Here is a 22636-nt window from a genome sequence, read left to right on the forward strand (position 1 = left end):
TTGAATCAGCAAAAAAAAAAAAAATCGCACATTTGGATTAATTATTTTGAGGTTTAAAAAATTGTTTGTTTTATTTTGTATAAATTTTAAAAACAATTTTTTTCAAAACTGCACTTATATCCACTTTTTGTGTATTCAAAATGATTGAAAATTTGAAGAGTACTTTGATTCTATTCATCCGAAACAGGTTAATTGCTAAATGCTAATAACATATGTACAGCCAAAAGTTTTTGCCATTGATGCTTGAAGCGTTTAGTGCATTGAAAATGATAAGAGCAACTTTAGTATCAGATAATAAGAATTTTGAGTTTAAAATTTGATCTTGTGTGGATCTTGCAATAAAGAGAAATCAAAGATCTTCAGGATAAAAAATGAATTTTTCTATAAGAATCCTGAAGATCTTTGATCATATTTGAAAAAAAAAATTAAAAAATATTCAAAATAAAAAACTAGAAATCAGCGGGAAGGAGTTGTTGAAGAAAAAAAAACAATTGAAAAGGAAGAACAAAAACAATGTACTTACGTGGAGATGGTCGCGGACACGGAGGAGGCCGCTAAGGGCCATGGAGGGGGAAGGAGGAAGGGGGAGGGGGAGGCAGCATGAAGTGGAGGGGAGAGGGAGGGAGGAAAGAGAAGGAAGAACAAGGTGGAGGGGAGGGGTAGGGAAGAAAGGTCAGGAAAGAGGGAGAAGAAGAAAAAAAAAACAAAGGAAGTGTGAACGTTGGAGAAAAGAAAGAAAAAGAAGAAAAAGGAAGCGTGAACATTGAGGGAGGAGAAAGACACCGTAAAAGGAAGTACTGTGTACACAGGGACCATTACTATGTACACAATAACGGTCGAAAAATTGGACAAAGGAAGAAGCGTGAACGGTCGGGAAAAAAATGCATAACAACAATCGAAAAATTTGTACACTATAAATTGGTTCAAACAGTAACAATTTATACATCCAATTGTCATTCTCATTTTTCATTTTTTTAATCTCTATTTTTCAAATTCAAGGTCAGTTAATTTTTTTTTCAAATGGATCCAAATCAATTTGATTGACAAAGTTATATAAATTTTTTACAAAATTACAACATGTTTCCTTTGACCCAAAATTCACAAAATCGTCTTTATTTTCCTCCTTTCCTTTTTTACCACCACCCCTACCAAATTATTTTATGTCAAACACTTAAATCCCTTCTATCGTTAATTCTCAAAGTTTGCAAACATTTCCTTCAATCCCAGCAAACAGTCCTATGATGGTTTCAAATGATGACGTTGATTTGTAATTTCCACAATTTTCTACCCAAATTGGGCTAGACGAGATCACCGTTGAGGAAATAGGAGGGTCTTCGACAAAAAGGAAGTCTCGAGTCACCTTTGCAATTGAAGAAGATACTCACCTTATTAGTTCATGGCTCAACATTTCAATCAATTCAATTGTTGGTGTTGGTCAAGGAAAAGAAGCGTTTTGGTTGAGAGTCACGAAAAATTACAACAAATTTCGAGATGAACTCTGCGAAAGAATAGTTAGTCAAATGAAATCACGATGACAAAAAATTAATCTGGGTGTGCAAAAATTCAAGAGTCATTACAAGCAAGTGGTATCGTTGAAGAAAATTATTTGCAAAATGTCAAAAAGCAACGAGAAATGATGTGGAACAAGCATTTGGTGTGCTCAAATCTCAATTCGCAATTATATGCGGTTCATCGTGTGCCTGGAACATGGATACAATGAAGGATATAATGTTGACATGCATTATATTGCATAACATAATTGTTGAAGACGAACGAGATACTTTAAATGGTAATATCGATGTTGATTATGATCACGTAAATAATGACATTTCAAATGTTGAAGTATCTTGTGGTGTTCCTCCTGACTTTGTCACATACTTGCAAACAAGACGCATTATGCATACAAGAGAAATTCATCAACAATTTTGAACAGACTTGATGAAACATATTTGGAAACATTAGAGTCACAACAATAATAAAATTTAATTTTTCTTTGACATTAATGTGTTGCATTTTTTTATTATCTAATTTATGTATTTTTCATTTGTTTAACATTTAGTCATAAATAGAAATTAAATTTATGCTCATTTTCATATTTCTTAATATTTATAAATTTTTTTCTTCCATGTTTCATTAAATTTAATTACTTAATTAAGTAAAATTGTTTTAATTTAATAAATAATTAAATAAAATGTTTAAAAGTAGGGTACATGTGGGACCTATAAAAAGTTATCTAAGATCTTAAAATGAAATCTACCACTAAAAAAATGAGAGAGATCTTAAGAAATCTTTAATCTTACATCATGATGTGGAGTCTACCAAAAATTGATCTAAGATTCCAATTTGGGATCTACCACTAAAATTGCTCTACAGCGAACATCTCCACTACTAAACTCTATCAGAGCTTCTTAACTCTCTTTTAATGAGTCTTTACTTTATCTTATTGTATAATTTTTAAGAATATTTTAATGATAAAACATTACAAATTAGATAATAAAAAAATGCAACGTCAAAGAAAAATCAAATTTTATTATTATTGTGACTCTAATATTTCCAAATATGTTTCATCAAGTCTTAAAATGAAATCTACCACTAAAAAAAATGAGAGAGATCTTAAGAAATCTTCAATCCTACATCATGATGTGGAGTCTACCAAAAATTGATCTAAGATTTCAATTTGGGATCTACCATTAAAATTGCTCTAAGACGAACATCTCCATTACTAAACTGTGTCAGAGCTTCCTAACTCTCTTTTAATGAGTCTTTACTTTATCTTATTGTATCATTTTTAAGAATATTTTAATGATAAAACATTACAAATTATTTTACTTTTTTATATTTCTTTAAATAAGTTTTAAAAATTATTTTTCAATTATTTTTAATAATACTTAAGAGCATTTCCCATGATTAATACTGTCGGAGATTCTTAATTCTTTTTTATAGATTTTATCATGTTATGAACTTTAAGAATTTTTCACTCCAATGGTATAATTATTTAATAATTAAAAATGGACTTAAAGTAATCTCATAATTTGATGTTTAAAATGAGTATCAATGGGGCTGGGATATTTTAAATATATTATTTTTTTATCCGTAAAGGTTAGTTTTTAGTATTGTTAATTTTTGTTAATGATGAAATTCGAATAGTGACATTTTTTTTTCATTAATCCTTTATCGCTAGATCAATTTTATATTTTAGTGTTTCAAATAGATTATTTCTAAAAAAAATATATATTAATATACAGGAATCCAAAATAAAAATAAGAATGAGTTCCGCAAATTTCAACCTTTTTTATGGTTTAGAAGAGGTTCGTATATTCTATAAGAATGGTTATGGTACATCACATCCACGTTGTTATCTTCCAATACTAAACTCAATTAGAAACAGAACTTAAACCTTTAAGCAACCTGCCTAAAACTATCACTGGAAATTATTTAAGAATTTAATTATTATTGTATTAAAACGGTTCTTACAGTGACATTCGCACCCTCCTCCTAATCAAATTAATTAATTAAAATCAATTCTTAACTCTAATAACTCACCTAAAATCTACTTTCTGAAATACTAAACTTCATAAACTCAATGTTTGTCGCAATTGAAACCGACAAGCAAGTAAAGGAATGATGAGGACGTGAACCCATAATTCTAGGCATGCAGGGCCCTAGGTTTTAGAAAATGGGATGTTGGCCATTCCATGAACAAACCACTTTGATTGTTTTGACCCCAAGGGCCCTTAGTGGAGGAATTAGTTTACCCTGTCACTTGCCTAAATTCATTGCTTCTCTGAGCCTCAATCCGAATAAAGATATCACGATGTACGTTCTGAATTATGATTCTTTATTAAAAAGAAAAAATTAATAATATCTAGTTTGCTTATAGTTTGTAATATGGAGTTTCTTTGTATAGCGCATATAATTAATTAACTCTCCACGCAGCTACGGACATGTACAAAGTACAAGAACATAACCATGTTTAGGTAAGGGAGGGTCCTAACTCCTAAGTTTGATAAAATTATTTTAAATTATTAAACGATGTTAAAATATGTATTTAAAATTAATTTAAATAAATTATATTGGAACATAAGAGGAATTAATTTGAGTGTGTACGTAAACGGGTACTTCTAACAACGAAGTTGGTCACATGAGGAGGCTGGGCGTTTTAGTGTTTCACACCAGCCTTGTTTCCTAGCAGAAGTCTTTGTGACCCTCCTAGTCACAAAAATTATCAGTTGTTGTTATTACTAATAAAGGAGTATATATGAAACATCACAATTGATTCTTGGCGAATGAGGCGGGTGCCAGTTGAAATCTATATTGTTGGCAAAAATGGTGGTCACTTGTCATCAACAAATCACATCATAACACGTCGGGGTCACCCGATTGAATTAGTAGATAGAAGTAGGACACACCAAAACAGAGATGTAAGTAAATGATTGAACATTTGAACTCAATCATGCGGGTGTTCTATCTCGTTTAAAGTATCGTCTAGAGATGTGAGAGTTATTAGATGGGATATTGTTAAACTTAAGAACGAATATGGAATATTATTAATTATTGGAGTAATTCATGTAGCAGTTTATATATGAGAACTGTTGCTTTTATATGTATAATGCAACTTTTTATTATTAGAGTAATTGATGTAGCAGTTGTTAACATAACTCTTAAGAATTATAAGATAATTACCGTTCCGATAGGCCAAAATTAAGTTCTATATTGCTTTAAGATTACGGTCAGGAATCCTTAAAAAAAATTTAAGATGAATAATAGTTTATAAACTTTTTTTTTTTACCAACAAATATGGTAATTGTTAGTTTATTAGTTTATAAATAATGTAATGGATTATCAAACATAAAAATAGATAATATTTCGGACGAAGTGACCCTAATGATGTTTGAGAATTTAAGGTTAGAACATTAGCATTAAAAGGAAGGCTTAGACTACTCATATTTCTTAGTCTTGATTGGAAATTTGTTCCCATATGTTAAAAGTTTCACATCACTTATGAATCTAGACTAAGAATAATTTATAAAAACTCTCTCTTAAATTCATGAAAGTGTTTCTTACTAAGAGCAAAACCATCACAAGACTAATTGACTATCAAAATAGATAATACCTCACATGATCGCTCTAATGACACTAACAAACACGAGGTTGGAACAATTACATATGTTAATTTTTTTTATTGAAGATATTTTGAATTCTTGAGAACTGTACAATTGGATAAAAAAAATGTTTTAAGTTTTTAAATCTTGTGTCATTGGAGGATCTAAGTAAATTAACCAACTTAGCCACACTTGCACCATTAGAGATATTAGGGTTTTTTACTTATTGAATTAAATTTTTGTGAATATTAGACATGACAATGAGACAAAATGAATATGTAGTTTTCTGTAATTATATCTGCTTTTTTAAAATTATCCTTGTTCCCGACAAGTATGAAATTTGTTTCTCCATTCTCATTTCCGTTGGAGATTGGATACGTCAGTTCTCATCCAATAGTTTTTTTAAAATATTTTTTGAAAAAAATATAAAAAATAACTTTTAAAATATTGAACACAATGAAAGATATTATTTATTCAAGGAGTCAACTTAAGACAACCAAATATAAAATCGTATTTTAGTAAAACTTTTCATATGAAAATCATATCCTCATCGATCACCTCTCAAGACTTGAGACTTAAGAGAGAAAGAGTTTAATTCCTTAAAATTTATGTTTATCTTTAAATTTTTAGTTTTGATCTTACAAAGAATAAACAAAAAATGGTAAGTGTAAAAGTACAAAAAGTAATTAAATAATATACATAACATAAAATAAGAGTAATTTAATAAATTATGTGTCGAGTACAAGGACAAGTATAAGATAAAGTGATATATATTCATAACCGTTCCGTTTAAAAAAATTAGGTATTACACATACATGTATTCATGTCACCACAAAACATGAATTAAAGTGCATAGCAGTATCTCTTGGTGTGAAATTGTTTGTCATCTCTAATGAACAAGGGAAAAAAAAAGTTGGATTATTGCGCTAAAATTGTATTCTTAAGTCGAATTATTTGTTTTTAATGTGAATTTAGAAAAATTTAAACTAACCTTTCTATTCGGTACTTAATAAACTATTGACTCATTTTAGATTTTACTATTTCATTCGGATAATTTAGTTTTTGAAATTTGATGTCGCACAATTTTTAAGTATTTATTCGATGAGATAAATCTTTGATATTCAAATGCCTTTCTCCCCCCACTCCACCGAACTCTTACTCCAATTCAGCAAATATATAATTATAGTCATTATATGATTATCAAACTTATATTCATCTCATGAATAATATGTATTTAAATTAAATTTTTTACATTTGAAGAAACTTACAATAAATTTATTAAGAGAATCTTGGAAAAAAAATATTTTTTCGTAAAATATAATATATAGGACATTTTAAATGTTTTTCATTTCGTTGTCTCTGCTGGCGGACTGCAAGGAGTAAATTTTTTGTGCTGCAACAATAACTCGATCATGAGGAATATAGAAGAGTACTGCTAGGTGCATTCAGCATTATTGCTGGTGCACCCAGCACTAACCACGAAAAGATAAAAATATTTCTTACGGATCAAGTTGATCCGTAAATTAATTTTAAGACTTATGGATCAACTTAATCCGTAAAAAGATTTACAAATTAATTTGATCCGTTTGATCAACTTAATCCGTAAGGGGAGAAATTAACAAGAACAATTTTATCATTTTTAAAGAATGTTGGGTGCACCAACAATAATGATGGGTGCACTAATAATACTCAATATAAAAAGAAACTTAATTTACCATGTCCAAGGTCTGTTTACTGTAGTTTGGGTTTTAGGTTCGGATACACTGAAATACTGACGTGTCCAAATTGAACCCATATGATATGGCTATATTTAGAGAATTACTTCCTGCACCTCTTATATTTGCTTCCTGCGCCCCATTGCAAGCAAAAAGACCCAAACAAACAATAATGTCCTTACCCTCCTCATGCACCCCTTTCCAAAAAGCATTTCCAAAAAACAACATGCATTTTGAAAATGAATTTCCAGAATTATGTTAACCTAATTATGGAAATAATTTCTACATGTTGTTTTCTAGAAATGCCTTTCCATAAGTGAATTTTTTTTCTCAAATCACAGCTTTTGTAGTTTTAATAAAAAAAAAATGCAAACATATAACTATGTCTTGAGATCAAATTTCAAAATATCTAGAGTGCACTATTCATCTTTTGATTTCACTTCACTTCGATAAAATCACGTTAAACCCAAACCCAAAATGAAAAAAATAGAGAATCGAAGGTAAAGTTTGTTTCAAAATCCAAACTATGCAATTACATTAACAAAAATAATATTAAGAAGAATGTTTATTTTTGCTGTAAAAAAAATGTTTATGAGTAAATTAAAACAACGATTTCCCATAGAATTTAAGTTCTAAAAGTTTTTTTTTTCAAAATTCAAATTGTAATAAGAAAAATACAGGTGAAATAAAAAGTTATTGGTGTTACTTCTAACACAAATGTTGAGATTCAAGCAATTTTTCATGGCAATAGGCTAGGTCCTCATTTATCTTATTTGTGAGTCATTCAACAAACTGTTGACCATTTCATTAAGGGTATGTTTAATAGGAAAAAAAATTCATGCTCGAGAATCATAATTTATGGAAATAAATAAAATTCATTTGGTTGGTTATTGAGAATTTTTAAATAAATTTTATAAGGACTAAAGAGTTATGTATATTTTTATCGATTATTTTAATTATTTACCATATTATATAATTAATAAATAATAACATGATATTTTTACTATATCAAAAGAAAAATTAAAATAAAAAATGTTGTGGGAAATTTTTTGTGAGAAAATAAAAAAATATTCTTGAGAAACATAATTTATAAAAAAATCTTGTTTTTTTTTTAATATGAATAACAAACATCGGATATTAAGCTTTCCAACTTATGATTCTTGGAAAATCAAAAACTTTTCTCATACCAAAATGCTCCCTAAAGAAAATGTGATTTCCACTCACCCTTATTTTCCTCTTGTTCAAAATATAAGAAGTTTCACCCATCCTGACACTGACATTTTAGCTTTCGTCATTCCCTTAGAGAAGAAAATAGTTGTGTTAATTGGCAAGCTAAATCAGAAGCTATGCAAGATCAACATCTTTTGATATCAGATACTTGCTCATTTAATCTCCAAACCAAGTTGATTGTCGATACCATAGGAGTCTGTTTTACTAAGCATAACTAATGTAGTTTTCTTGCTTCTTTGTTTTTGTATTCTAATGCATGAAAAAGGGTTAATTAAGATTTTAGTTCATAAAACTTTTGAAATTCAATGTTTAGTTCTTAAACAAAAATTTGACTAATCAAGGTGCTTCAACTTTTTTGAAATTTAATTTTTAGTCCTAAACAAAAGTTTGTTTGGTCAAGGTTCTTTAACTTTTTTCATTAAAATTTTTAGTCTCTAAATTTTTTAAAATTTAGTTTTTATCCCTTGAAATCTCATTAAATAAATAAAAATAATAGATTCAAATTTTTGTTTAGAGACTTAAAACTGATATTTTTAAAATTTTAGGGACTTTAACCGGTCAAACAAAAGTTTAAAGGCTAATGGAAAAAAATTGAAGGACCTTAAACAATTAAACTTCTATTTGGGAACTAAAAATCAAATTTTAAAGACTAAAAACTTGGTCAATTATTGAAAAAAAATGAATTTTTGATGCGTATGTTGTTTGAGGCTTTTGGCTATTGCTTTCTTGGTGACATCAACATTTTGGGTAGTTACATATCGTTATTATGGAACGTTTTTGTGGTATTGCCCCCGCATAGATTTTGGTCATAGTAGTTGTACTTAGCAAAATTTGAAGTTAACACACGTAAAGATGGACATGGCTAAGGTGGATTCCTGCCCTTCGTATGTCAACTGCAGAATGATATTTGTTAAGAGGGTAAGAGGGAGGTCTGCAAAACAAAAGATTCTAACGCTCAAGTAAATATATAAGTTAGGTGGGTATGAAAATACACGAATTTATGAGCAGGTGTATATATACGTTAGCGTATGTCAAGAGAGTACGAGAGAACCTAGTACTTATAGTGTGTAGAGGGAGTTGCATGTCCTTGTTCATAGGGGCTGTTACAGTTCTTGCAGATAATAATTACCAAGTTTGTAGATAATAGCCGATAACTTATAGATAATGATACAGATAACATATAGCTTAAAGATAATTATTAGTAGATAATTGTACCTTGTAGATAATATATAATATTGTAGATAATTGAATAGTTGCCCAGAGATGAAGGGGATGACAATATATTCAAATAATAAGAGGTTAGAGATAACCTATCCATTTGGGAGCTCAACTCCTAAAGACTAGGCATAGAAGATTGATGTGTATCTCGAAGTGTCACATAACATGACACGTGTATTTTGTGGACCCTTGAATAGTAGATTAATATACTTATTTAAGATGATCTTATTTAAATTATTTATGCAAACTTTATACCTCTTTTTTACAAAACTTTATACCTTTGCCTTCTTAAAAAAAAAAACTTCTAATATTCTCCCCTTCTCATTAGTTTTCAATGGGCATAAAAGCCAAGCAGGCTAACTCAGTCTTAACTCCTTAAGAATCGATTACTATGCATTAAAAAAAAGAAAAAAAAGAAAATATAATTTTCATCATCGTATTATTGATAAAATTCGGATTTAGTTGCTGTAAAAAATTTTCATCTCCTTAAAATTTTAATGTGTCATTTTTTTATTTAAAGTTAAATTTGATTACCTTCATACCTATGTGACGACCTTTTTTATTTAAAATTTTAAAATATGATTTAAGACTGTTAAAAACATTCTCAAATTGAAAAAATATATATAAAATGAAAGAATATAATTTGAACGGAACGATCACTTCTTGCTTGTAAACGTAAAAAGTTTTATAGGAACTAAATTTGAAATTTATTAATTTTAAAAGGAAAAAAAATCATATTTTAACCAAAGAAAAATATGTCTTAAAAAATACACTAACAAACAAAAAATTGCCCCTAAAAACTTATTATTTTTTAAAACTCAAAACAAGTCCCAGTTAGCACAGACAGGGTACAAGGGTTTTAGCTTCAGCACCATTTTCCTCTCGCCGTTCAAAATTCCAACACACACACCCATGGCAACCGGTTCCCGATTGTTCCTGATCCCCGCTGCGAGGCCCGTTCTCTGCAAAAACGTCTTCTTCATTTCCTCTTATTCTACTCGCACGCTCGAACTGTGCGAATCATCATCGTCTTCCTCTTCCTCTGCGCTCGCAGAGGAAGAGTCCCGAAACGTGAGGGTTTGGGCTTGGTGGGACGTCAAAAACTGCCACGTGCCCCCCAATTTCGACGCTTCCAAAGTTGCCCCCAAAATCATGGAGGCAGTGAGAGCCAACGGCATCAAAGGCCCTCTCAACATCACTGCCTTTGGCGACGTTCAGCTACTCACCCGGGCCCACCAGGAAGCACTCGCCTACACCGGCGTTCGCTTCACCCACGTTAACGGTTCGGTTCCTCTTCTACCCCTACCACTCATTATTATCTTCTCTTTCTAAGTATTATAAAATGGACATTTTACATTTAGTTTTTGCTATGTTTCATTTCATTAACTTTGTTGCAGATGGAAAGAGTAGTGCCGATATTCTTTTTGACTTAATGTATTGGGTTTCGCAAAACCCTCCACCCGCGCATATACTCTTGATATCCGGCGATAGAGACTTCGCCGGCGTGTTGCATAGGTTGAGAATGAGTAACTACAATGTCTTGCTCGCTACTCCAGAGAGCGCGCCTGGTGTTCTTCACAGTGCTGCCACGATAGCGTGGCAATGGTCTTCGATGCTCAAGGGAGAAAATCTTACTGGAAAATGTTTCAACCATCCACCTGATGGGCGGTATCGTTCTTGGTATGGAAGCTACAAGCTGACGGCTTGTCTTGAAAAGCCGGCTCCGGTTGTGGCTCAGGAGGCTTCTGCTGCTGCCTCTTTGCCCAATGTGGAGGCTTACGAGCCTTCTTCTTCGGGTTTGGGTTCGGTTCCGAAATCGGTTGTGAAGCAGGTTAGGCATATATTGAGTTTGCATCCAGAAGGGATAGGCATTAGTGTTCTTCGCGCCGAGTTGGCAAAGTGTGGTGTGCGTTTGGATAAAGGTTTCTTTGGACATAAAAGGTTTTCCCGCTTTCTGTTGTCGTTGCCACATGTACAGCTTCAGCCCAGTGGTGATGCTAATTTTTCTGTGCATTTGGTTCCTTGGGAATTCCCAGAACCTTGTGAGAGTATTCCTGTGGCATCAACAATGTCTGGTGCGAATAGTGAGGAGAAAGGAAGTGCAGCAACTCCAAAGGTAAACGGTGAGGATAAAAGAAAGGTTAGGGTTGCTGATGAGAAATTCTCAATCACCTCGATCCTTGAAAGGAGTTCGGATGACAATTTAAAGCCAGTCCAACCGGGGCTTTCACAAGGGAGATCCAATGAGGAATATATGGATGGTGAATCATCATCTCCTGTATTGGTTGAAAAACATGTTTGTCAGCCACCAAATGAGTTGCAGAAATCTTCTGTAGCTTCTGACAAGGTTGTGAATGTGGCTAATGCACAACAATCAGAGACTCAACTGCCACCCAAGGACAACAAAGATTCCGAAACGAAGATGGATTCCTTAAAAGTGACTTCTCAAAAATCGTCTGTTGAAGACATTGTTAGGTCTGAGGTTGCAAGTCATAAAAGTAAGGGAAAAAATGCAACTTCAGTGAATCACTCAGCTGGAAATGGTCAATCAATGGCGGAAGACTATGTTATCACAAATTATGAATCTGGAGATGTTGAAGCAGAGAACAAATATGAGGATCCAACTAGAATGGAGGTTGATGAAGTTGTTCACAGTCCATCTTCTTCACCAGTTGATGGCTCTCCAGTTGTCCAAACACCTGCTGGAAGTCCTGAAACTAATAACAGAAGTCCAACATTCTTTAGATGGATTAGAAGTTTGTGGCCATTTGGGAAAAGCAATGAAAAGTATGATGATTTGATCGCTAATCAGAACAAGCTGGTTAGCCATGTTGAGGATTCCAAGTTATCTGAACTGGACCCGACTGTTAGTCAATCTGAAGAGCCCAAGTTATCAGAACTGGATCAGAATGTTAGTTATGTTGAAGATTCCAAGTTATCTGAATTGGACCAGACTGTTAGGCAACTTGAAGAGCCCAAGTTAACAGAATTGGATCAGAGTGTTAGTCATTCTGGAAAGCCTGAGTTATTTTCTAGTGCTTCCTTTTGGAATGATATGGAATCTTTCATTTTTGCGCCCAAGGGATCACTTCTTTTCTCCCAGTCAAGAAGCAGGTTAGTGTGCATTTTAGTTTTGTACAGATCTTATAAAAAAAATTCCTTTGTTATGGATAATAACCAGCTTTTTTGGCCTTCATGTGTTCATTCAGTTTTTGTTCTAATCTGAATCTCAACTACCAAAGAAAGGAAAACAAGATAACAAATTAATTATATCATAATATTTCTGATGAAAGTTGTCCCTTTTGGAATATTATGGTGATTACTATGTAACTGACTAACTGCTTGTTGAAAGAGTAATTTAATAACATTTTGCTACATGCTATTTGTTTCAGGGAGGATGTGGTGCATAAATTACAAAATGGTGGACCCCTGGTTCTTAGATCACTCCCCAAAGAAGACTTCCTTCAATTGGTGGAATTGTTAATAACAGAGAAAAAATGGTTGGAGGAAAGCCCCTCCAAAACATTTCCTTTTAAGATAACTCAACCTGTTCAGAAGAATTCATTGGTGAAATCCCATGGTGCAAATGCTTTGAGATCTCTCTTTATAGGTAGAAGAACATCACAGTTGAACTTGCCAAAATCATTAGAACATGATGTGGAGAAACACAATCAGAGTATTTCTCTTGCTCGAGTTTCTGCACCGGCTACGGAAACAAAATATACTGAGCGATCTAGAAATGATATATTAGAAGACTGTAAAAAACTCGTGAGTGAGATACTGAGGGAACACCCGGAGGGGTATAATATTGGTGCTTTCGGAAGACTATTTGTTGATAGGTATGGCTATCATCTTGATATACAGAAGCTGGGTTATCAAAAGTTGGCAGCCTTGTTACAGATAATGCCTGGGGTTAAATTAGAGTCCACTTATATTTTTCCTTCTGTTCCTGCTGTCTGTGATTCTGACTTGGAAACTTCTATCCTCAAAACTCAAGCAACCACTGATATTCATGCAGCTTCCAACTCAGATAGTGAATTATCTGAGTCAGCCCCGAAAGATGATAACATGGAATCCCCATGGCAGGAGTTAGGTCCTGTTTCTTTGGATTTGAAGTCAAGTCAGAAAGCTATAGAACTGGATACATCAAAATCAAAGCATCTTGATTATGAACCTGTCGAATCAGATGATGAGTTTTCTGCATCTGAAGGAGATGGCTCTTGTTTAACTCAATCAGCAGAGCAAAGAAAGCCAAAATGTAATGAACAAGACAGTTCTTTTTGGCAAGTTATGGATTTGCGGCACAGTAGCAAGGAAAAAGAGAACAGTGGCAAGAAGTCAGACAATGTTGACAGCTTGGGCATTTCTCTGGCTGGAATTTTAGATTCATCCACTGAGTCAACTGGGGATACCCTTTCCGAAATTCCTTCATTGAAATACAGAGAGAATAATGGCAAGAAGTCAGACAATGTTGACAGCTTGGACGCTTCTCTGACTGATTTGTTTAATTCATCCACTGAGTCAACTAGGGGTACACTTTCCAAAATTCCTTCATCAAATTACAGAGAGAAGCAAAGGTCTCGTAAGAACTATTCCTTTGTTGCTGATCCAGTCTTACCTAACAAGGACAAGCTGGTTGATGACTTCAAGAACAAGAAAGCAAATGGGTCAAAGATGCAAAACTGAGGAGTTCCTGGTGCAAGCAGGACCTGGGTCCTAGAATTCCATAATAAGAAATTTGGGATTCTCATAACTCAATATTACAGACAGAATGCGATGGCGATGCAGTTCTTTATATCAAACAATTGCAGTTTTAGCTGGCCATGGCCATGACATTTTGAGGAAGATTCCAATGATTTCTAGTTGCAACTCTGGAAATTCTTTCCATTTTAACATTTACTGCATGGTGATTCTTAACTTTTGGAACGGTTGTGTTTTATTTCAACAGGTAATAGGAAATTCTTTACTGCTGGAGCAGTTGAGTTTTGATTTTGTATGTGCTGTCTTGGCAGGTGATCATAGTACGGCGATGATTCATGACACTCTTACAATGGAGCAAGAGCCATTAGACATGGTATTCAATAAAGTGCAACCATGGTTAAATCTTTTATTTTCAGTCTAGAAAATCTCGTTTTAATTTAAAATTCTAATATTATATAGGAATATTGTGAATTTGAGACTACTTTTAACACTGCGTATTAGTTTTCTGTGAATCTGTTTGCTGGTGTCAATGTTCTGTCATGCATGTGCAGACTCTACTGCATTCCATGGAGTGCGGTGTTCACTGAAAATTTGTGCACATGATTCTGAATATAACATTTTTTTACCCTCAAAATGCGTAATTTTGGTTGATTTTGTTGACATACTTGAGTGAATTGCCACTGTTGTGAAACATGCATAGCGTGCACGAACCCAATTTTATGTTTCTATTATTTGATTCTATTTTGTCAAACTAAAAAAGTAATGTACGTGCTTAGCAAAATGTATTAGAGGAGTAGCAAGGATAGAACTTTCTTTGTCAAGAGGAGGAGGGACGAATTACTTGCGACTTCTAAGATTTTTTTTTTCAAATTGTCTAAAACTGTGTAGAAGAGAAAAAAATAAAATAAAAAAGAACACATTAATTTTTTCAATTTCCCCCTTGAATAACTTCTCTCCCCCACAACCAAACCACTCTGAGTGCTTCACAGCGGAGACATATAGGAATTTATACCAAATGTTTAGAAGATCTGTGCAGATATTTCGTCACTTGATAGGGGAAAGAAAAGAGACTCAAGCGCATGCATCGAAAGATTGTTAAATTAATTTTAAAACCTAAAACTAGAATGACTTACAAATATATATTTTCCTGTGAAATAAAAATAAAACTTAACACATAAACATGTCATATGTAAATTAGGCCCCTACCTGTCTTTATCAAACACTTGTATAGTTTAATAAATTAACATAATAATTTTCAGTAAAAAAATTTCTTTGAGCTTTTTAAGTTAAATTATATGAAAATAAAATTCAAAACATTTTGAAAATTTTAAAACTTTTGAGTTATTTTTTATTATTTCACTCTTTATTCTAATATCAACAAAGTATTTTATCTTTGTAAAATTATGATAATTTCTAAATTAATTTTAAAAATCTAAAAATAAAATTACGTAAAACTATAATTAAATAACTTTAAAATAAAATTTAATCTTAAAAAAACTGTATTCCTTAGTTGTTTTTTCCCTTCTTGTTTTGTTTTCTCACTTTACCAATATATATATATATATATATATATATATATATATATATATATTATGTTACCAATTAAAGATTAAGCTACATTACACGCATAAGTTCATGATAATATAAGTGGAAAGATACTTAATTTTAAATGACTAGATTTTAGATAATAACAAACTTATATTCCCTTGAATCCTAGAATTTCGAATTTATTGTCATCCATTCATGATATGTTAATTACACAAGATATCTTTTGCAACATCTTAACATGTAACAACAACATAATTTCTTTTATCCGGGAACAACATAGTATGTTAAAAACTAAATCAATAAAAAAATAAAAAAAATAATTTATATTTTTGTCTAATTTGTTTAATTTACTGACTCATTGACTTGATGGTATACTCAATAATTTATCGAGTTTACTTAGGATTTATGAGTCTGTCCAGAATCTACTAAAATGAAAATTTACACATAAATCAATTCATAGAGAATAAGTGGACTCTTAAGAATGTTTGATTAAGAATTAACTAAGAGATTACTTTCCATTGAAAGAAATCTTTATCTTTAAGAGAAATTAAATTTATCCGAAGTCTTGGATTTCAATTTTGTTGACATGCAAATCCAAATTCACTGGAAAGCAAAGAAAGAATCGTTCGCTACATGTTAACGATTAATAGTTTGTTTGTTCAAAACAAGTTTTGCAAACACAAATTAATATGGTTATACTTTGAAAGAAGTTATTTTATTTAAGGGTTATGTATATTTTTAGTCTTTTGTAATTTAATATTTTTTTTATTCTTGTAAAATTATTTTTTTATTTTTAGTCTTTATAAATTATGTTTGTTTTATTTTTTTTGTCCTTATAACACTTTTTAAAATGTTCAAAACTTTAGGTAGGGTAATCAAACTCTTACTCATGGGTATCCCGAACCTGTCTCGACATTTAACGGGAAATACCTGAGTTAATTAGGTACGGGTTCGGGGATTATTCGATTTTTTTAATTGGAGTCGGGATAAGAATGTTACTACCCGCTTCATAGTCATACATATTCGATGATGAAATTATTAAAATTTTATTTTAAAATTCTTACATAATTTAAGATTTTTTTCTTAACGATTTTTGTAGACAAATGCGTTGTAATAAATTTATTGATATATAAGTAGTAAAAAATAAATGCGTAACAATTAATTTATTTTTTCTAAAATCATATTTTTGATATGTTTTTTACAAAAAAAAATATTTTACAAATTTGAATTGGGGATGAGGATACCTGATACCCAACGATACAGGGATAGAGTAACAAATTAACAAGAGATATTAGGACGAGTACGGAGATATGTTGAAGAGTCGATTGGAGACTAAAGAGACAACATCAGTCATCCATTGTCGTGTCTAGTTATCTATAGTATTTTGAGAATTAAAAACAAAAGAAAATATAATTTATAAGAACTAAAAATTAAGAAAAAATTAGAAGAATGAAAAGAAAAAAACATATTAAATTATAAAGATTAAAAAAATATTTAAACATTTAATTTAAAGGTATACTTATTTTTCCATGCACTAAACAAGGTAATACTAACCAAAATTTGTATTAAAGTAAAACATAATTGTACTCTCCCAGTCATGTACCAATCATGACCATGACAATGACCAAACACGTGCCGACTGCCGACCAGGACTCCAAGCTCAGTGATCAAATAATTTAGTACAAGTTTGATTTTTAAGTATTTTTTTTCATTTTACTTTCATTGGTTGATTTTATATTAAAACATGCACAAAACATTTTCAACTTCAAACCAAATATTCACTTAGTATATCAGAACTTATCCTTGCTTAGTACCAATTAAGATAATGTCACACTTTGCTATTATAATCGCCTAGGGGACCTCTCGGAGGATCTTGGGGTAACAACAACCAAGATACGGGGAATAAAATCCTCAGTTTTAATGCAGATCATATGCTCTGGTTAGGTTTTCAAAACCTTGGAGGAAATCTATAACAGGAAAAAATTACGTAAAACATTAAAAAAAATAAATGGAAATTTAGGAATCTAATTGAAAAAAAAGTTATCTAGGGACTTAATTAAAAATTTAAAATAATTCAAGTGTTTGTAATTAAATTAAGGTTAAATTAAGTAATTAAATATAAATAATTAATTTATTAAAATTAAAGTTGAATTTTTCGAATAATATTTGAATTTAATCTTTGACAGAAATAATTCTTAATCATATTTTACTTACTTTCATGTTGAATCCTAGATTAATCAGAATTTATTTCTCCTAAATAACTAAATGATTAAAACAAGAAAAATTAAATTAAGGTTAAAATATGTTTTAGGAATTTAATAAATAAATAATTTTTGTTTTAGATTTCTACTAAATTTTTTTATTACATCAAATTTTTAATATATCAAAAAATTTATTTTAAATTTTTATTATTGATTAAATAATGATATGATATTTGTGAATAAATTTTTCTAATGAAATCAGCTATTTAAATGATTCCACGTGATACTTAATTAACGTCATGTCATACTTACATTGTGAAGTAGTGGACAAAACTTCTTTTTTTTTTTAAGACAAGTATCTTCTTGTACCTTACATTACAGTTGACACACCTTTTTGATGAAGCAGGTAGGTCATAAATTTGACATTATAAAACTTCTAGAGTACACTTCAGATCAAGACCTTTCGATGAATATATTCTTGAAAAGATAGTAAGACCAGACATTCATAGGACTATGCACTTAATTAAAACGTTGTGCATGACTTCAATCGTCTTGTACCGGTGTCTAGTCTTGCAAAGTTAAAACCTTTTGTTTTGTTTGGGTATAAAAACGTCCTTTACTTTAATAATATATACGTAGAATAGTTTTTCTTATTAAACTTTATTTAAAAATAAAAGTTTCTCAAATTAATTTCTATAAAAATTCTAGTCGTTAAGATTTCATTTATTTTAGTCATTTTTCTTTTTCTTTTTTTACCAGACTACATTTTACACAACTTCACTTATGAAAATTACAAGAAAAGATAGGACAAATCTAAGGCTAACACTAGTTTTTTTTTTTTTATTAATAAAAATTAAAAATATGTGTAACAGGTTTGCAACAATTCACACATTTTATTTAACTAATTAGACTAGAGCCCATTGTTAACATTAGTATGATTATTTACTTAACATAAGTTTGTTAAAATAAGAGAAAATTATTTATACACTAGTGTGAAACTCAATATTTTATTGACATTTAATTATAAATTATCATATATAATAATTTTATTATTTTTATAATAATTATGTTAAAAGTGATACTGATGATATTCTATTATAGTCAATTGTGTAAAAACTATGTGTGTTAAATTAATCTATAGGTTCCTTAACTATATTCTCACATTTGCAAGTCCACTCATCCAAGTATTTTTGTTCACACGTCTCCCCAGGCTTCATCCTATCACCTAGCAACAAACTCACAACTGACTCAAAAAATTAGGTTTTTTCAACAATTATCGGATGAAAAGATCCAATTAAAAAATAAATACAAATACAAGGATCAAATTTAAAAAATAGTTTAGATACCTAATTAAAATTGTCAAATGATTTATGGACGTACAAATTAATTAAACCTATATAATATCTTATTACGGAGAGGAGAGGGAGTGAAATTAGGAAGAAACGAGATTGGAGATTCTCTCTTTTTCTCTCTGTTTGTAAAAGTCACGTTTTAATTAAAAAAATATATTTTTTAATAAAAAAATTGTCATTTAAACATAATTTACATTATATTTTATATACTAATAGTATTATCTTATCCATGTTAAATATAAGATAAAATAATACAATAATATCATTTGTTATTTGGTGTACATTAAGTATCTAATGTAGGATAGTAACACACAAGGTCTATAAATTAACTGAAGAGCCAATTATAAACCTGATCATACGTAACAACAATTATAAATATGATAGGTAACATTAACAAAGGGGGAATTAAAGATACATAAGAAGGAAGAAAGTGTGAATGTATCTGGATCAACGTGAATCCCAAACGAGATGGAAGGAAAAAATATGAATGATTGGCTTCCCATCACTAAATCCAGGAACGCAAAGTGGTGGAATTCCGCTGTTCACAATGTCGCTGCTATGGTTGGAGCAGGAGTGTTGGGTTTTCCCTACGCTATGTCTGAACTAGGATGGTAATTTCTTCATCATCTTTCTGCCTTTTAATTCTTCAGCATTTGCAAATAAACATTGAATGATTTTGTGTTTTTTGACAGAATAAATATATTATTTTTAATAAGAAATTATGTTGGATCATGCATGTTACATCATCAGTAATCACTTAATCACTTTTTGGATAAAGTTGATCTAGAAGGGAGAAAGGAGGGAAAAGGAAGGTAGCAGGTTCGAATTCCGTGACTAACATTTATAATAAAGCTAATATTCTTATATTTGTGGATAAAAAAAAAATCAGTAATCACTTTCTTTGTTGCATTTGGTAGGTGTTGGGGTGTTACAATATTGATAGTTTCATGGATTTGCACTCTCTACACTGCATGGCAAATGATTCAAATGCACGAGCCTGAACCGGGAAAGAGACTCGATAGGTATTATGAATTGGGGCAGTATGCGTTTGGGGAAAAGCTTGGAGTGTGGATTGTGGTGCCTCAGCAACTAATGGTTGAGGTTTCTATTAATATAATTTATATGATCACTGGTGGGAATTCTCTAATGAAGATTCATCAGATTCTTTGTGATAACTGTGAGCCCATTAAGAGAACTTACTTCATCATGATGTTTGCTTCCGTTCAATTCGTTCTCTCCCATCTCCCTGGTTTCAACTCCATCTCTGGTATTTCTTTGGCTGCAGCTGTTATGTCCCTCAGGTAGGGTTACTATTGTTACTCACTTTTTCATCATACCTGTCATTGTTGGTCGCATAAGTTTTTAAGTGTTTTATTTTTTCAAAAAGAAAATTATCTGCCTACAAGAGAAAGTATTTTCTGAATTTGATTTTTTTATAACACTTCTATTATCAATCTTTGTTTTTTTTTTATTGTTTTTTTATCTGGATTTCTTGAACCAAATAAAACCATGCGATGACTGATTTGATGAAATTAGAGTTAAAGATAAAATTGATGAGAAAACAATCCTTTCTTCTGGAAAGGGATAATTTAATATATAAGAAAGTCCAATAGTACTATTTTTATTGTTTTTATTTATGTTCGATTATATGGTTACTTGTTTCCTTATTTTTAATTAATTTATACATATATTTATTATGAAGTAGAAATGGATGAAATAGGAAACTCCATAACTGATTTATTAAAAATCAAGAAAACTTATTATATTTCTTAATTTCTACAAAATAACATTAAAAGATAGATAAAAAGGAAAGGAGATACGTAGTAATATATATGATCTAGAAAGTACGATGTATTCTACAATTACTCTCATAATAGATTAAGCAGTGTGGATTAACCTTAAACATCAATAGTTTTTGATATGACGGAAGTATGATACATAGATTCCTATACTCTTATGAAACAAATTTTGTATGTTTGTTTAACAAATATGTTTGCTGGTTGTGCAGTTACTCGGCTATTGCCTGGATAGCTTCATTTCACAGGGGCGTTGTACCAGGCGTGGAATATGGTAGCAGATTTTCAACCGATGCAGGAAATGTGTTTGGGTTCTTAGGTGGGTTGGGAACAATGGCTTTTGGGTATGCTGGGCACAATGTAGTTTTGGAGATCCAAGCAACCATGCCTTCCACACCTGAAAAGCCCTCCAAAATAGCCATGTGGAGGGGCTTTTTTGTTGCTTATCTCATAGTGGCTATGCTTTATTTTCCTATTGCTGTTTGTGGCTACTGGGCTTTTGGAAACACTGTTGAAGACAACATCCTTATGTCCCTTGAGAAACCACGCTGGCTCATTGTAGCTGCTAATGTATTTGTTGTTGTCCATGTAACTGGAAGCTATCAGGTACACTACATAATCTCTCTCTCTCTCTCTCTCTTTATGTTGTGTTTAAAAACTATTTTGTGATTTATCAATTATCTAATCTAATCAATTTTCATGTTAGGTCTTTGCTGTTCCAGTGTGTTTGATATGTTAGAATCGTTCGTTCGATTCATAACTCGCACGTTGGTGAGTGTGTTTTCCCCTATCATACAAGTCTAGTTTTCGGGTATTTAGGATCTGTAGGGATAAGTTTATCCACAAATATTTCTAGGAGTAGTAAACAAGAAAAAAAATAAATAAAATGAGTTTTTCGGGAAATCAAAATTAGCTTATGTATAAGTCAGAAATCATCTTTTAAAAAATTACATGAAAAAAATTAGAATTTCTATAAATTAGATTTTGTATAATTATATTCTTTCCACGTATAACGCAAATTTATCTAACCATTGTAAGTGTCTTTATATGCAGTACTTACATTGTTCTTGGGAATTACATTTCCTTTCTTTGCTAGCTTCTCTTGGTGGGCAAATTGGGTGCCTATGCATACCAAAAATAATATTCTCCATAATCCTATATATAGTTGTTTTAATTATTTAAATACTATAATGCTTGTACTTTTCACTGGAAATGCATTGAGTTTGATTTTTCTTTTTGTCTCAGATCTGCATTGCATTTGGAGTGTTATTGTTGGTGTTAGCCCCTATTGGCGGATTGAGGCTGCATGATTTTACTCATGACCCATCTTTTTGCACAAAGGAGGCTGCATGATTTCGCAATTTGTGTACATTTTGCCATCTATTTATTTGTTTTGGTCCTTATTCTATTAGATGTTTTTATTAGCTCTAGGTTGTTTTGATCTGTAGGATTGAATATATAAAGTTCTACTTTCGGTAGTTAACGCAAGTTTATATTGTTCCTTTATGCCCCCTGAACTGCAAAATATTCTGAATATGTACAGATGATACACTAAACATATTGTATTTTCCTCCTAAATTTTCATCTCTCCCCCCTTACCCCCTGCCTCTCTTTTACCCCAGCCTTCTTTTCTACTTTTGTAGCTTTACGATTAGAAAATAAAGGGTAAGATTATCTTATATGTCTGTAAATTAAACTCTTTTATGAAATACTTCTAATTTGACAAATTAACTTAACAATTTTTTGTTAAAACTTATCTTTAAACTTTTAACT

General features: G+C 31.1%; 1 protein-coding gene and 1 pseudogene across 1 annotated transcript; both read left to right on the plus strand.

Annotated features, from left to right (window-relative positions):
* The first annotated feature begins 10104 nt into the window (after nucleotides 1-10104).
* Nucleotides 10105-14600, plus strand: LOC114412036. Its single transcript, XM_028375801.1, has 3 exons — nucleotides 10105-10547; nucleotides 10663-12379; nucleotides 12658-14600. The coding sequence occupies exons 1-3, from the start codon at nucleotides 10178-10180 to the stop codon at nucleotides 13949-13951; spliced, it is 3381 nt and encodes a 1126-aa protein (XP_028231602.1). The 5' UTR covers nucleotides 10105-10177; the 3' UTR covers nucleotides 13952-14600.
* A 4935-nt stretch (nucleotides 14601-19535) lies between these two features.
* LOC114413803 lies at nucleotides 19536-22216 on the plus strand (annotated as a pseudogene).
* Nucleotides 22217-22636: the final 420 nt, after the last annotated feature.

This window comes from Glycine soja, chromosome 5 (assembly GCF_004193775.1).
Source record: "Glycine soja cultivar W05 chromosome 5, ASM419377v2, whole genome shotgun sequence".
NCBI lineage: Eukaryota > Viridiplantae > Streptophyta > Magnoliopsida > Fabales > Fabaceae > Glycine > Glycine soja.

Excerpts from the sequence above, each read along its gene's own strand:
- LOC114412036 (XM_028375801.1), top strand. The coding sequence starts at position 10,178 with ATGGCAACCGGTTCCCGATTGTTCCTGATCCCCGCTGCGAGGCCCGTT. Across the intron at positions 10,548-10,662 it reads TCGCTTCACCCACGTTAACG|ATGGAAAGAGTAGTGCCGAT; the intron begins GTTCGGTTCCTC and ends ACTTTGTTGCAG. Across the intron at positions 12,380-12,657 it reads TTCTCCCAGTCAAGAAGCAG|GGAGGATGTGGTGCATAAAT; the intron begins GTTAGTGTGCAT and ends TATTTGTTTCAG.